Source organism: Bombyx mandarina, chromosome 25, assembly GCF_030267445.1.
Source record: "Bombyx mandarina strain Sakado chromosome 25, ASM3026744v2".
NCBI lineage: Eukaryota > Metazoa > Arthropoda > Insecta > Lepidoptera > Bombycidae > Bombyx > Bombyx mandarina.
The window spans coordinates 125,542-141,728 of record NC_143231.1 but is presented as its reverse complement, the minus strand read 5'-3'; the positions used below and the strand labels follow the sequence as shown (position 1 = coordinate 141,728).

At 42.2% G+C, this 16,187-nt stretch overlaps 1 protein-coding gene across 1 annotated transcript; it reads right to left on the bottom strand.

Annotated features, from left to right (window-relative positions):
• Window positions 1-2,281: 2,281 nt before the first annotated feature.
• Window positions 2,282-12,724, bottom strand: LOC149499808 (uncharacterized). The gene is made up of 4 exons (XM_089738548.1): window positions 12,103-12,724; window positions 11,659-11,994; window positions 5,903-6,141; window positions 2,282-2,344 (listed from the first exon to the last, which is right to left on the bottom strand). The coding sequence occupies exons 1-4, from the start codon at window positions 12,722-12,724 to the stop codon at window positions 2,282-2,284; spliced, it is 1,260 nt and encodes a 419-aa protein (XP_089594674.1).
• Window positions 12,725-16,187: the final 3,463 nt, after the last annotated feature.

Here is a 16,187-nt window from a genome sequence, read left to right as displayed (position 1 = left end):
GGTCCAATTTTCAGATAGAATGAAACACGTACTTCCCGGGATACGGAGTTGTTATGTCACTATCTAGTCTACAGATTATATTATCAGTCGGTTTGTACGTAGCCGTGTCCGTGGGTACGTAAACGAAAACGTCGTCGTGTCCATCGTCGTCACATGACAGATACACTCGGCGTTGCTCTGTTTGTGATCATTAACTATAATTAAGAAATCTCAGGTTAATGCAGGCTTTAAATTATCTTTGTGCGAAATATCAGCTAAATTAGTTCATTTTGTTCAACAAATATTAACATTTATAGCATTAGTATCTATATTATCTATATATTAATACGTGAAGCAAAAACTTTGTATCCCTTTTTACGAAAATTGCGCGGACGGAGTAGTATGAAATTTTCCACACTTATAGAGAATATAGAGAAGAAGTGCACAATGCTAATATTTTTTTAAAATAATGCATAAAATATACATTAAATCAATAAAGAAAACATTACACACATTACATACCATGTATTTGACGCACACACGCATGCATACTATTTATTGTCAAACTTTTGTTCTTGACGTCTGTTGTCAAATTGAGAATACATAAAATATTGTTTGTCTTTGTTAATATTTTTATAGTGTAGCCTTGGCGAAATTTGTAATTATAGAAGTATAAAATACAATCATGATAGTGTACAAACTTACAATTCATTTAATTATAATCGAATTTCGACTACTGCGGGACCACTAGTAATTTATATTACGTCATCAACTTCTGACATCTGTGGACAACATCAAGTAGATAGGTAGTAGATAGATGACATTTTTTTCAAACAATTTATACAACTTTAAAGGTAGTTTTAATTGAACTGTATATTTTTAAAAGATTAAGTTCATGAGTGTAGCGGTCATTGACCGCAGGTTCGTGTTTTAGTTTTGATTACACTTCATGAACAGTCGTTAATATTTTTCGAACATTGTGTTTGACGATTTCATACTCTTTTAATTTATACATCAAATTTTTTTTTCTTTTCTTGCGTAGGTTGTGTGGTGTGGTCGTTAGTGGTTATCGGAACCCATAGAAATCTATAACGTAAATGCGCCACCCATCTTGAAATATAAGAGTTATAAGGTTTTAAGTATAGTTACAACGGTTGCCCCGCCCTTCAAACCGAAACGCATTACTCCTTCACGGCAGAAACACGGACTCACAAAAGGTCCTACCAACAGTAATTACGCAAATTAGAATTTTTGCGGGTTTGATTTTTATTACACGATGTTATTCCTTCACCGTGGAAGTCGATCGTGAACATTTGTTAAGTACGTATTTCATTAGAAAAATTGGTATCCGCCTGCGGGATTCGAACACCGGTGCATCGCTACACACCTTTGCACCGGACGTCTTATCCTTTAGGCCACGATGACTGTAAAGTTATATTCTACGTCGCTATCATCACCGAGTCTATCCTGGTAACTGAATCCTAATTTGAAGGTCATCCTAACTTGGTTCCGTAACGTAATTAAATGGTCTTACTTCCCTGCCTCCCCCTCTGCGTGTTCCGTCAGGAAACGGAAGCGTATAGGGACTGCGGGCGGTGCCTCGCAAGCTCTCGTATTGTCCTCGTGTCCCGAGGTATCCTATTTGAACCTTCTACCGCGATAGGAAAGTGTTCACGTCATTCAGGTCTCTTGTACAGTGACAATAATTTAAAGGTCACTAAATAGTACATTGTACATACTATTTTTTCTCCTACCAGGCCGAAAGTTCGACATTGTAAAAAAAACAATTTAACTGTTTTTTAATTTTTAAATAAACTACTACTAATTGAACAAGAACTGTCTGATGAACTCATCTTTGTTTAATACTTCACTATTAAATTTTATTGCCTTTTGTTTATTTCACTTTTACACTAAATACAATATTGCAAATTACCCGAGCACAACAATGGCGGCGAATTTTAGGTGCGTGAGAGCAGACGTAGACACTAACGCGCATGCGCACCTGTCAGTACCCAGGGAGGAAAAGTTACACTTTCTTCCCTATACAACGGGACGAAAACCGAACTTTCGGCGTAGGTAGGAGAAAAAATACTACTCCTTCATCTTAGAGGACGTCCGACTTATGTACTGGTATGAGCCGATTGTTAGTAAAACACACACACACACACGTACGTTTCTTGTAATATCAAAATATTCAGTGACTTCTCATAACAATAAATTGAGAATAGAAAGTAGAATTATTATAAACGTTAAGAGATCATAGGAGCTGCTCCACGGACGGCTCTAACCGACAATTAGGTAATTATATCAGCTCGCGGCGGTCGGCGCCCGGCTGCTCGGCCGCAGTGTAGCAACCCTGAGCACACTGTATTGGAACACGAATTTACAGTATTTTAAGCAAGTATTAGGCAGCATTCCCATTTCTTAACTTGGAAGATCAACAATTCGCAGTGTTCTAGAAGTTTAGGTCATCCCAATTGGAATCTAGTTTTTATTATATCTATACATTCGTTAGTCTCGCTAAAACTCGAGAAGGGCTACACCAATTTGGCTAATTTTGGTCTTGAATTATTTGTGGAAGTCCAGAGAAGGTTTAAAAGGTAGACAAATATGAAAATGGTCGGAATTAAATAAAAATAACAATTTTGTTTTTCCTTTGATGTGTAACCCCGTCGGTCGGATTCCTTCTGTTTGTTTTAAGTTTATTTTATACAAAACTACACTACAAAGTCTGCCAGGTCAGCTAGTTTCTTATAAATTTCTACCGTTAATGAGCTTCGTACAAAATCTGATGATACAGACACAATATTGTTCCAGCTTCAGTAACCCCATCTTGCCACCGGTTCTCAAATAGAGTTATTAGATAAGTGAGAAGAAGGGTGAGTACTGGCAGCTGCTTCAGGACTCGGCGATCCTGTCCATGTTTTCCGAACAAAAACCGTACAGAACATTAAAGGTTGATATGATTCTCTGAAAAATATTAAACAAAATTAAAATATATCAGAAAATTTTCGACAAGTTGATTGACTGTTCGAACGTGCACTGCGTCCAAAGTCGGTAGCGTGACGCCGAAACGCTAATAACAATATCTGAGTACGGCGCACTCACGCTCAATTATCTACCAATTAATAGCCGCGGCCACCGAGCCATTTGGGATATCCAAGTGCCCTTTCACTTTTTTGGGCGTTGCTGTTTATGATCGCCGCGATTTATTGGCACTGTCGTTACATATGTCCGCGACGCATTGTTTTATTTGATTGTGCCACCGAATATAATTTTTACTGGTGGTAGGATCTCTTGTGAGTCCGCGCGTGTAGGTACCTCCACCCTGCCCATTTCTGCCGTGAAGCAGTAATGCGTTTCGGTTTGAAGAGTGGGGCAGCCGTTATAACTCTACTTGAGACTTTAGAACTTATATCTCAAGATGGGTGGCGCATTTACGTTGTGGATGTGTATAGGCTCTAGTAATCACTTAACACCAGGTGGGCTGTGAGCTGGTCCACGCGTCTAAGCAATAAAAAAAAAAATAGACACCTTTGCACTTAATGCATCAGATTGTATGTGGTAACTATTGCTCAAGGACAGCAACGACAGAAGCAACAGCAGATAGCTTGGCTGGCTGGTTAGATTATGAGGATCCGATTCACAAATCAGACTCGGGCTTGTTCAATTTTAAATTTTTTCATCATAATGAGATTGAGATCAAAGATTTCGCTTCCATCATTGAGATCAAAGATGGAAGCAAAAACTTCATTTAATATAATTAATTAAGTACTTCGGGTGATTAGCCTCGAAGTCACAACTGATACAAAACTATCAAAAAGTTATAGAGGTGGTGTCCTGAGTATTATCGTCTTCCAGAAACACATGAAATAGAAGTCTTATTGTGTTTGCGTAATAGTTGCCTAACCTGTTGGTTACATTCTTGTTCCTTAAAATCTTACGGAGATCAAATTTATTATACAATTATGTTCTTTACACAAGATTCAAAAGTACATATAATATCAGTTAACGGACTCTACATCGTGATAAAGACAGAATTAATTGCAACTATCTCTCCATTAGCAGTAAACAAGGATCGTGACGCTCGGACCGACTCTACTTAACTTATATTTATTTGTGTTTCTTTATTTTTATTTCTTCTTTTTATGGAATTTAATAAAGTTAGAGCATGCTGATCTCACGACGTGTTGGAATCAGCGTCCTGTGTATATCCACGGGATTTTTTGTCAATATACGTAGTTGAAAATATTAGTTTCGCCGTTTTTGTTGATTGTTGATGTATTCCGTCATGAAAGGCAGGATAGCTGCTGTTTCCAACGAATAGAGTCCATCATCGCATGTTTAAAGTAGAACATGGAATTATAGTTGCAACGATAACTTAAGACGAGGTGGTCTGTGAGTTCATTTACGCTTACGCTTTACGCTTGTCGCTAGTTTTAATTTTCAACTGATTAGATCTGATTTAAAACTAAAATCATTACCAAAAGTCATGTTTTATGTCAATTTTAAAAGGCTATTTTAAAATCGTGTGACACACTAACTAATGAGACACAACTTGAAGCCGTCGACCGAACAGACTGAAAGAACGAGCACTCATCGCTTCGCACGCAACATTTAAAGTTCACTCGAGATGAGCGCTTCGGTAAGAAGTTGTAATAACACTTGACGCGCTGACTTACCGTCGGATGCACCGTTATGGACACTCCGCATTTTGATGACAAACGATTACAGTAAAAGTTCATGCAGTAGTCGAACTTTACTTTTATATTTACAGGGTTAATATATAGATCATAAATTAACTTTAATGTTCGCTCTAGTGCGTAATTATGCAGCTTCATATACAACAATGTCTATGGCCTCTACTTACCACCGCTCGATACCAGATGGATCTCAAGCTCGTCTGCAACAATAAAAATTAAAACAATTTACTTTCTTTCTTCAGATTAGTACGCGTGACCATGTATGCTAATAATGAAACTGCTGTGTTCAAATTGATTATAACAAAATAAATCTCATAGACTGCCTTAATGTTCTTATTCCTTCAGCCAATTTAATTTGCAATGAACACAATATTATGAAAAGTGAAGACTAGTAAAGGGAAAATCCTAAATTATATAGTTGGACGACTGGCTCCTCCACTACCTCAAGCTGCGTCGCACACGAGTGGCGCTTCAAGAGGCAATCACTAGAGTTTTCTAAACTGACTTGAAGCACTCTACACGTCGACGGTAGCTTTCGAAAACCGTTTCGGGGCAATCCGTGCTTTATTTCACAACGTCACAACATTTCGTTGTCGAATCGAAGCGTCGTCGCAACAGCTACGCGCCCTTTGTAGTCCTGCGGCATACACACGTCAATAGTTCTATGAATTTCTCGGCCAAAAAGCCCACGAGAATAGAATAATTTCTTGTAATAAAATCTAATGAAATAATAGATACTTAGTCTGTAAGGTTTTGGGCGCGGACCCTTACCCTGATTTATTGAAATTTATCGAGACTTGGACCTTGGATGTCTTAAAGCGCGGATAATCCTTTATTATTGGTTGTTTTTAAACAAAGTCAATATCACAGCACCGCGCACCGCTACAGACCAAGAAAAAGTTGATAATTCCCGCGAACATTGCGTCCGCTGCACTGGACGGCGCGCGCATTAACAGTGGGCTGTGGAAATATTATTTACAATTGTATTGGATACTTATCGTTCTTTAATGTTTCCGTTAGCATTTATTATGTTTTTGTTCCCGCCTTGTGCAGGCGACATGTTCACAATGCTTATAAATGTACTTTAATTCGGTTTACAACCAGTTGCCGGTTTGACGTCACTAGTGATTGGATATGGCTACTTCTGCAAATTAAAGGGTAAGGGTTTGTAAGAGAGTTAGGTCAGGTGAGGTTAGCCGATACTGCTCGAGCCGACGTACCGCGAAGACCAGCATCTTCGGGGTGACGCCGCGGGTCAGGTTAGCTGCGGAAACCCGAACTACTCTGTTCAGATTACAGATTCCGGGCGGAGATCGGAAGTCGAGTGAGAGAGTGCAAGAGGAGTCGTTTGGTGGGTAGGGTCCCAAAAATATTCTTAAGCCCGGGGTTCGCTCCCGATATGTGCAGATCATTAAGTCCCACATACCCCGCACGATGCCGATATTGCTGCTACGAGTTACTGGAGGGATTTTTTTTGTGTTCTTGACAAAAGGCGAGTTGAGACCCCCGCTTGTGTAGTTATTAAGTGTGACCTCGTTCACACATTTGTACAGTACCTAAATCGTAATTCCTACTCCTGAATAATAATGAAAAAGAATAAATACACCCAGACTAAATTAATTGAAACATAAAATAAACGTACAACGTCAGAATGAACAGACTCGCGAATGAGACTCGTCAAGCCAACCTAACGAGTCCAGACTCGGCGCTTCTAACAGGAACTAGTGAAAAGCTCCGTCAGCCTTACAAGTCTATCATCTGCCTAGACTAATGGTTTCTTAATTTATGGTATAGTCATCATAAATACAAACGACTTGAATTTGATCATGATGATGATTCAAAAACGAGTTAAATTCAGCTGGTAACATGGATTCCATAGACATGTCTACATTCAAGAGTATTGCGAATGGACTCCTTGCAGTACGAGTCCGTCCCATTTCTCTGTTTCGTGCAATACGCGCGGGAGCAGCTGGAGCCACAATATGTCCCGATGAATTATTTATACACGCAAATACTAACATTGTATTCCAATCTTCTACTGTTGTACTTGCTTATTGAATCTAACTGTTTCCGTGCCTTATGAATTCATTTCAGTTGCAACATTCGTTGACTCTCCTATCTACACTAAGACAATAGTGATAGTATTCTCTGCCTGTATATTAGAGGTAATATATTTACAAACAAAGATAAATAACTAAATATTGCAGTAGCTCGCGTGAGCTGCCGGAGCACTCTAATATATATGTACGTTGTTTATATTTATTCTGTGCACTATTATTGCAATGTAAAATGTCAGATTTTAATGTTTTTTTTTAATTCTGACAAATATAAAACTTGGACATCTCCGCTGAGATATAGGTTCACCGGACCTTCTGAAGACTCTTTTAGAACTAATGTTATAGTTTATTTCACTCTTTAACAAGCACATTAACAAAATACCAGATAAGCGAAATGATTTTATCACAAAATAGGCGCAAGAAATAACTTTAGGCTCCATTAATTTCCAAAAGTTTAATAACGTGTATAATCGTCGCGATCTAACAACTTCTGTTTGAGTTTAACTTCGACAGTAGAGACGCGTCGCGGACTCATTTGATCCACTCTCGGTGCTTCTGGATGCCACCACTACTAGCACTGAGAGCAATTAATGCACAGGTCAGCGTGCTCGTAGAAATCTTCAGCGTGGCATTTAACCCATAGGATCAGATCGTCTCAGCCGGTCGGAGTTTTGATCTAGTAGCAGATGCGCCCGGGCAATTTTTTTTTAATTTATTGATGCACAAAACAAATTACAATCGTTACAGTACATATTAGCTAAATCGTACAAGTAGTACCTAGATCTAATCTGGATTGCAATCTAAATAGTATGTGCCCTCAGCAAAACAAAATAGGATTGTTAAATAGGATATCCTAATATAACTAGTCAGGTCATAAGTATTGTCACACAGTAAAAACTTTTCTTTTAGAATGCTGGCCACAAAAAAGTTTATTGAATTCGAATTTCGAGTTGTTCATGAAAATAAAAATGTATACTTTTAGAATTTTACTCATTTTTAAATATGGAGTGGACGCTTAAAGAAGACCGTGTTGCAGTTATTGCGTTGCATCGTTGCGGTTACGCGCCAATTCAAATTTTTAACATACTGAAAATTTTGAATATAACGAAAAGATTCGTTTATCGTACCATCAAACGATACAATGAAGACTCTAGTGTAGATGACAGGTCAAGAAGTGGTCGCCCTCGGTCTGTTAGGACTCCAGCAGTGATGAAAGCTGTGAAGGCGCGAATTCAAAGAAATCCCAAACGTAAGCAGAAACTGTTGGCCCTTCAGATGGGGTTAAGCAGAACCACGGTAAAAAGGGTGTTAAATGAAGACTTAGGGCTTCGGGCATATCGAAGAAAAACAGGACATCGTTTGAATGCTCGTCTAATGGACCTGAGACTGAAGAGATGCCGCGCTTTGTTGAAGCGGTACGCGGGAAAAAATATCGGGAAATTCTTTTTTCGGATGAAAAATTTTTTACCGTAGAAGAGAGCTACAACAAACAAAATGTTAAGATGTACGCACACAGTAGTGAAGAAGCGAGCAACCGTATTCCGCGTGTCCAACGAGGTCATTTTCCATCCTCGCTCATGGTATGTTTGGGAGTTTCTTATTGATGCTTAACAGAGGTACATTTTTGTGAGAAAGGTGTAAAAACGAATGCAGTTGTGTATCAAAATACAGTCCTGACGAACCTTGTGGAACCTGTTTCTCATACCATGTTCAATAACAGGCACTGGGTATTCCAACAAGATTCGGCGCCAGCGTATAGAGCGAAGAGCACACAAGACTAGCTGGCGGCGCGTGAAATCGACTTCATCCGGCACGAAGACTGGACCTCCTACAGTCCAGATTTGAATCCGTTAGATTACAAGATATGGCAACACTTGGAGGAAAAAGTGTGCTCAAAGCCTCATCCCAATTTGGAGTCACTCAAGACATCCTTGATTAAGGCAGCCGCCGATATTGACATGGACCTCGTTCGTGCTGCGATAGACGTCTGGCCGCGCAGATTGAATGCCTGTATTCAAAATCACGGAGGTCATTTCGAATAAAATTTAGTGTCATAAGAATCTATGTTTTGTTAAGTTCATTTTGGTATATGAATGGTTACATAATGAATAAACTTGTTTCAATTATTTTACATTAAACATGTGACAGAATTTATGACCTGACTAGGTATATATATTTTTTTTTTATTGCTTAAATGGGTGGACGAGCTCACAGCCCACCTGATGTTAAGTGGTTACTGGAGCCCATAGACATCTACAACGTAAATGCGCCACCCATCTTGAGATATAAGTTCTAGGGTCTCAGTATAGTTACAACGGCTGCCCCACCCTTCAAACCGAAACGCATTACTGCTTCACGGCAGAAATAGGCAAGGCGGTGGTACCTACTCGTGCGGAGTCACAAGAAGTCCTACCACCAGTCTTCAGTCAGTTAAGCAACAAGGCTTTGGCACTAGCCGGAATCCTTCCATCCGTTAATAATTAATAAAGTGCTAGACATTCATCCTGTTGCGAACACTCCGACAAGACCGTCGCGCTGTAATAATTAATAAATTAAAACTGTGATAATAATATGTCGAATGGTTTTTCTGCATATTATTAGCGAGGCTTGGAGAAAGCTTATGTCCAGCAGTGTACTTCTGTGGGCTGAAAGATAGGTAGATGTAGAATTATTTTCGTCCCTCTCTATCTAGTGCTATGAATTTTAGATAATAACTGCACAAAACCAGGTCATCAAAAATAATAATTTAATTTCCCGCTGAAACCGTGGGCGTGCATTTAAAGAAACCCACACACGCTCAGTCAACAGCACTCGACAAATGACGAGCCATCACTCTTCAAGCTAAACGTCCATTCAAACAAGCATTGTAAATAAAACGTCACACTGGAACACAAAGCTGTGTTTTGTTTGAAGCTCGTTGAAGAGACATTGTTTGTTGTTTGAAACGATTCAATTCAAACAGACGATGTAGCGTGTTCATGTTGTGCCTTCATTTATTAAAGATAATAATTTTAACTATTACCTGCTTGTTGACATACAACATTGTATTCAAACTAAAACGTTAAGAAACCAACAAAAATAAATAAGAGATTGTCTAGACTGCTTCTCTTTATCTGTGTTCATCTTGTAGGAGGCCTACCCAAACAAAAAAAATTTAGACGAAAGTTAGTTGTTAAATGGGTAGGTACCATCACCCTGCCTATTTCTGCCGTGAAGTAGTAATGCGTTTCGGTTTGAAGGGCAGCCGTTGTAAATATAGTGAGACCTTACAACTCATATCTCAAGGTGGGTGGCGCATTTACGTTGTGGATGTCTATGGGCATCAGTAACCACTTAACACCAGGTGGGCTGTGAACTCGTCCACCCATCCAAGCAATAAAAAAAACAGCCAAGTTTTATTGAAATCGAAATTGCAGGGTTTGTTGACTTTTGAAAATGAATATTAAAAATACTGAAAAGTGTCAGGACTGAGCTTGTACGAAGGGTTTATCAAACAGATCAGTATTATGCGTTCTCATACATATGAAGCCGCGGTCGCGCCATGCGTGCCTCGCCTTATCCATCATCAAAACGAATATATTTTACAAGAAAACAACCTTAGAATACAATGTATAGACTATTTCTTTTATAATTTTGTACTGAAATTAAGATGAGCTGATTAAAGGACAAAATATTAGGTTTTAGTTTAAAGTTTAAAGCGTCACAGAATTAGTCGTCTGTCTCGACACAATCTTTACACTCAGAGTTTATGTTCTAGGTGAATAGAGTGGGTCTCATGAGCCACCTGGTGTTAAGTGCTACTGGAGCCCGTGGAGGTCAGAATGTCAATGAGGTAGTCACTGGGTTCTGTTGGGATGTCTTAGCAACTTATGCGATCCAGGAACCGGTCCTCTGCAACGCGCAGATACCTGCGTGTGTGTGTGCGTGTGTTATCTCCATATCTCGCAGGTTCGCTTTGTATTCCGCTGTGGCTCCCAGCTGTCCCGTCATGTTAACAATTCCGGATTGCTCAGAGAGGTGCATCTTTCAAAATTTATTTTGTTTATCTTCGACAGAGATTATAATAAATGTTCATTATTAAAGATAATCGGTCAGTCGCAATAACCCGGTGGCGCTATAGCTAGGGCTCTTAATGGCCGGGCTGAGGGTCATATGTTCGATTCCAACTTCGGGTAAGCATTCATATGACCTGACAGCCCGCCTGGGAATAAGCGGTTGCTCCTAACAGTCACAAGGGGAGTGCCGTCTCCCATCCTGACACATAAGACTGCGTCGTTCTGGTGATGTCTGATAGCTGTCCCGACCTCCACACCGGGGCAAGTGACTAGTCCGCGACAGAAATAAGTAGGTCGTGCTGAGATGGATGGTACTTTGACTGAGCAAGGCCGCAGTTACAGGGGATATAATCTATTTAATCACGACCAATGACGCTGGGATGGAGACGGCGACGCGCGCAACGCCACGTCTACTAACTACATTACTCTACTTTAGAATTAATTACAGGTTGTCGTCTCTTAGCATTTGTTTTATAAATCGACAAACTCATGATCCACGAAACATTCGTAACCCGGATATTGAGTTGATTTTTGTCACGTTTTTTTTTTTTTTTTCTCGGGCCGGGTGCCGAACCTCCTACGAGGTCCCCGCGCCTAGGGGGCGCGCGAGGTATGTGAGACTCAACGATCTGCAGGTGTTGAGGGTCCGACATAACCCGGTCCGTTACCCCCCTCGACCGGGTATCCGTAAATGGATCATCACCGCTCACGCTACCGCGTGGTGGCGCGCCCATGGAAGGGGGCTCAAAGCCCCTCTCCATCCGCGGGAACAGCCCGGAGACAATCTCCAGCAGCTGCTGAGGCTGGAGACGCTCCGTCACCGGGAGCGCCCACGGCCGCAATTTCTTGCGGACTGTTTGGTACGGGCGCCCCCAAGGATCTTGTCAAGCGTCTCCAGAAGCGTCTTCATGCTCTGAGACTTGGCCTCGCCGATGGCCCGCCGCAGTGCCTCCTGCTTCTGACGGCAGTCGGCATGCAGGCGGGTCGCCACCTCCGCGAAGTTCGCATCGCGAAGGCGGCGACGGCGGTGGCGAGCGCTTCGGCGGCGCGCCCGGACGCACTCCTCTCGAAGGAGCGCGATCTCGGACGTCCACCAATACGCACCGCCACGCGGAGCGCGACCGTTGACCCAGGGCATCGCAGCATCGCAGACGCGACGTATCGTGCCCCGGAACCATTCGGCCTTCGACTCCACGTCAACTAGACGCGCGGGCATCGGCGCCCACGCGGCCACTGTGGCCGCCTCCACCGCAAGCACCTTGTTCAGGCGCTTCAGTGCCCATCGCGGGAATGACCGGGGAGCACTACGCGGGAGCTCCTCCTCGCCGCGGGCGTCTTCGGCCGGCGCGTTCAACGAGGTGGAAGCGGAGAGCTCAAATCGGACGAACCGATGATCCGAGAGCGTCTCCGCCCCCTCGAGGACACGCCAACCACAGACACGGCGCGCGGCGGACGGAGACGCGAACGATACGTCCACGTGTGATTCCCCGTTCCAGCGCACGCAGGTCGCGACCGAACCTCTGTTTAGGAGACAGAGGCCGGTCGCGAAAGCCCACTCCGACAGGAACTCGCCACGCGAGTCCGTGCGGGGGGATCCCCACGCCGTACATTTAGCGTTGAGGTCCCCCGCTAGTATCACTGGGCGAGACTCGAAGCGATGAACCAACGGCTCGAGCCCACCCAGGAACTGCTCGAACTCGGCGAGACTCCTATTCGGAGAGAAGTACACCCCGATCACGACAGTTTCGTCGACCCTAACTACGACGTACCCAGATCCCCTGGCCACCATTCCAAGGGGGGGTAACGCCACCGACTGTCGCATCACGATCGCCACGGAGCCATCGACATCTCCGGCCCAGGAGTCCTCCCGGTCGGAAGGTACGAAGTATGGCTCCGCGACGATCGCGATGTCGATGAACCACTCCGCCATGGTATGGACGAGGAGATCCTGCGCCCTGGCGGAGTGGTTCACGTTCGCTTGAAGGAAGCGATGGACGTGATCCATTATTGAGGTATCACGTCCATCGCTCCCTCGTCTTCCGTCCCGCCTTGCGGCCCGACGGCCGCGGCGGGAACTGACGGGCCGGCTGTTTCACACGCAGCCGGCTCTTCCTCTGACTTCTTCTTCTTTTTCCCGCCACGCCTCCTCTTTGTGGAGGAGGGTGCGGAAAGACAGGCCGGACCCCCGGCCCGATGATCGGCCCGCCGTTTCGCTGCATCACACAACACGCAGTGCGGTGTTGCAGCGGTGCAGGAGGCTGCCTTGTGTCCGGGCTGACAGCAACGGAAGCAAAGTCCGCTGCGATCCACAGCCGACGGGCACTTGGCGAGGCCGTGCCCGGTGCCAAAGCACCGGAGGCATCGCCATGAACGTGCCTCCTGCAGCTGCACGTGGGCTATCACCCAACCCACGCGCAGCCTCCCCGGCGAGTCGGCAGGCCGACCTTGTGGAGGCGTGGCCAAGAGGATGGCAGCCTGCAAAAAAAAAAAAAAAATTGTCATGTGACTCAACAGTATTAACTTATTGTTTGAAGTCGTCGTGGCCTAAAGTATAAGTCACTCGGTGTGTTCGAATCTTGCAGGCAGGTACAAATTTTTAAAAGGAATATTTAATAACTTCACATGTATTCACAACATCAACATCGTGTGATCAAAATAATAAATTGGAATTAGACCGTGATCTCGTCCACCCGTCTATGTAATAAATAAAAACCTAACAAGTGCTCATGAACAACTATTACGGCGAGTAACATAAAGTAAATCATTTTATTGTTTAAATAAAATTCATGGTTCCTTTCCTAAAAGAAGGCACAGCCCTTGAGCCGCGACCGCTGTGCCGCCTGCCACTGTGCCGCCTGCCGATTGCACTGGCCACTTCAGTCTAGGTGAAACCATATTTTTTTCCAAAACTTTTTTGATCAATATATGAAAAGCCTAGATAATTTTTTATCCTAGATGATACAATTGAATCGCTGAAATAAATACCCAAACATAATATATTAAATCATAAAGAGCTTAGAGGTATGCGAGCTTTTGGTCTATTAAACAATTATTTATTGCATTCATGCGTTAAATGAGAATAATTATATTTGTTCAATTGCTTGAAAGATGCCAAGTCTTTGTGAGCGAATGAACAACACCATTAATGATAGAGCTTTAATAGTATTAAGTCTGTTTAAGGAGAGGTGTCAAGCTAAATCTGACGTATTATAATTGTAATAATTGCTCAGCTTACCGTTCAGTGATTATATCTAGTGATGCGCCGAATGTATCTTGAGAACTTATCAATGAATATTATTATTTTTATTTTAACAAATCGTAATAAGTTAGTTTATCAACTGTGTGTGTTGAGTGAGAGTTAGAAGCAGCATGTCCTAAATTTATAAATATTATTTAGTTATAGTCGTAATCGAACAACAGAGTTAATTTAATTATCAGTATTTTTATTTCATGTACAACATACATACTTTTTTCCCACGGGAGAAAATCCCCGGATCCCCCCCCACACGCGCGGCAGGTGGGGTATGTGGGAGTTGAACCTCACCAAAAACTCCTGCCGCTCACAGCCGGCGCCCCGGCCGGAGCCCAGCCGGGGCTATTGAGACGGCGGGACAGGGTTGACGCAGAGCATATTACAATCCATCCCGTCACAACATAATTGGCTGAATGCAGTTAGTTGCAAGGAGACTTGTAAATGATTAATTCCGAATGAGGCGATCATGTCGTTGTTCCCAAGATTTCACCTTGAGGAGCACTTCTCAACTCAAACTATATGAAAAAGCAGTAGAGCCGCTTGGCGTTTTGAGTACGCGCAGTTATCAACACGTGCATTTTGTATATCTTCGCTTTTCACGAGTCGTGGATACAATCTCACGACAATACAATAATACAAGATCAAACTGGAAAAGTAGTTTTCATTAATCATACTTCTTCATCTACACTCATCTTTATTTTCTATGAACCTGTACTGGCGGACAGGAGGTAGTCAGGATAACCTGATAACAGTTACTGGAAGTTGGTAAAAAATATTGTTTATTTTCTAATTTACAGTCAATTCAAAAGCCAGTTCTTTAAAGTACCGGCAGTTCCCAGCACTAGCGGCGCCGCTGCACGCGAGCCTCGCAGTCGGATGAATAACAAAGCTACCTCTTGCTATTAACGTGTCATACCGTATGTATAATTTGAGAATTAAGCTTTCAGGCTTTTCCTTTGAGGGATCACGCTATTGTACATAATCGATACTTAAAAAGCTCTCGATTTGAACTGTAAAGCTTAATTGTAATTAAAACGAAATTTATTTCGGTTGTCGGAATCACTAACTGATACATGCGTCATTTACGGCATTGACATTGTCTAGGCTTTAACAACGCTTTATAAAGGTTACAGTTCTGCTCTTTGGACACACTATTTCGGTTACTACTTACCATCACGTGGGGCGCAGGCTCGTTCTAATATGTAATATGTATGTAATATATAATAAAAAACATACATTGGCCCATTGATCACAAATGTTGCTCACCCCTGGTTGACAGTGGTCCGCGGTCACGGAATACTAAGGTGTTGTTATTCATCGATATTTGAATATTGCGCTAACCACGTCCAATTTTATATAAAACCATCAATGATTGCTGGTTAGCTTATAGGGGTAATAAATAATTAATATTAAGGGTTAAAGTATGAAATTGCCGGTTTGTACTGAAAAATTGAAATTCGTTTATTTTTTATTTAACATGTTTATTTAATCAAAATATCGATCATTATTATCTATACATTGCTGCCATCTAACAGGAAGGTCATTTATGTCTTTGCGATAGAGCTCTGGTGATCTAGATTCTACAAACTGTGTGAAAGCACTACCTCCTGGGAAGAAACACTTTTTATCTCGTAGAAAATGGTCCGTTCGAGCAAGGTCTCGCGAATACGGAGGGTGAGGAATGGTTTCTAATTGTTCCTGTAAAGTTAAAACGGTTTCGCATGTACAGCACGTATCAGGTCTCGCGTTATCATGGAGCAATAATGGTGAAGATCGATTCATGAGTCGGGGCTGTTGCACTGCAAGTTTTGCTATCATTGTTCGGAGATAACGTTAAACCATGTCGCTAATTCCTGGGTAGTTTGGCTCGGATCGGCTTCCACCATCTCTTTCAATTCATTGTTATTCACATGTGTGGACGGTCTTCCACATGGTTCGTTCTTCAAATCAAAATTTCCATCACGAAAGCGTTTAAACCAAAATCACACAGTTGAATAAAAAAAACCAACTGAAAGTCGATAATCGAATGTTGCACATTTTTTAAAAGAAGAACCCCATAGGTGCCATTTGAAAAAAATGCCACTAAAATTAACAAACCATGAAGATTCTATGTCAATTCGTATTACCATACATAAAATAA

Coding starts and splice junctions, on each gene's coding strand:
- LOC149499808 (XM_089738548.1), bottom strand. CDS start 12,724: ATGGCGGAGTGGTTCATCGACATCGCGATCGTCGCGGAGCCATACTTC. Junction 11,995..12,102: donor CGGCGAGGAGGAGCTCCCGC/GTAGTGCTCCCC, acceptor CCGCGCGTCTAG/TTGACGTGGAGTCGAAGGCC. Junction 6,142..11,658: donor CAAGATCCTTGGGGGCGCCC/GTACCAAACAGT, acceptor AAATCCCTCCAG/TAACTCGTAGCAGCAATATC.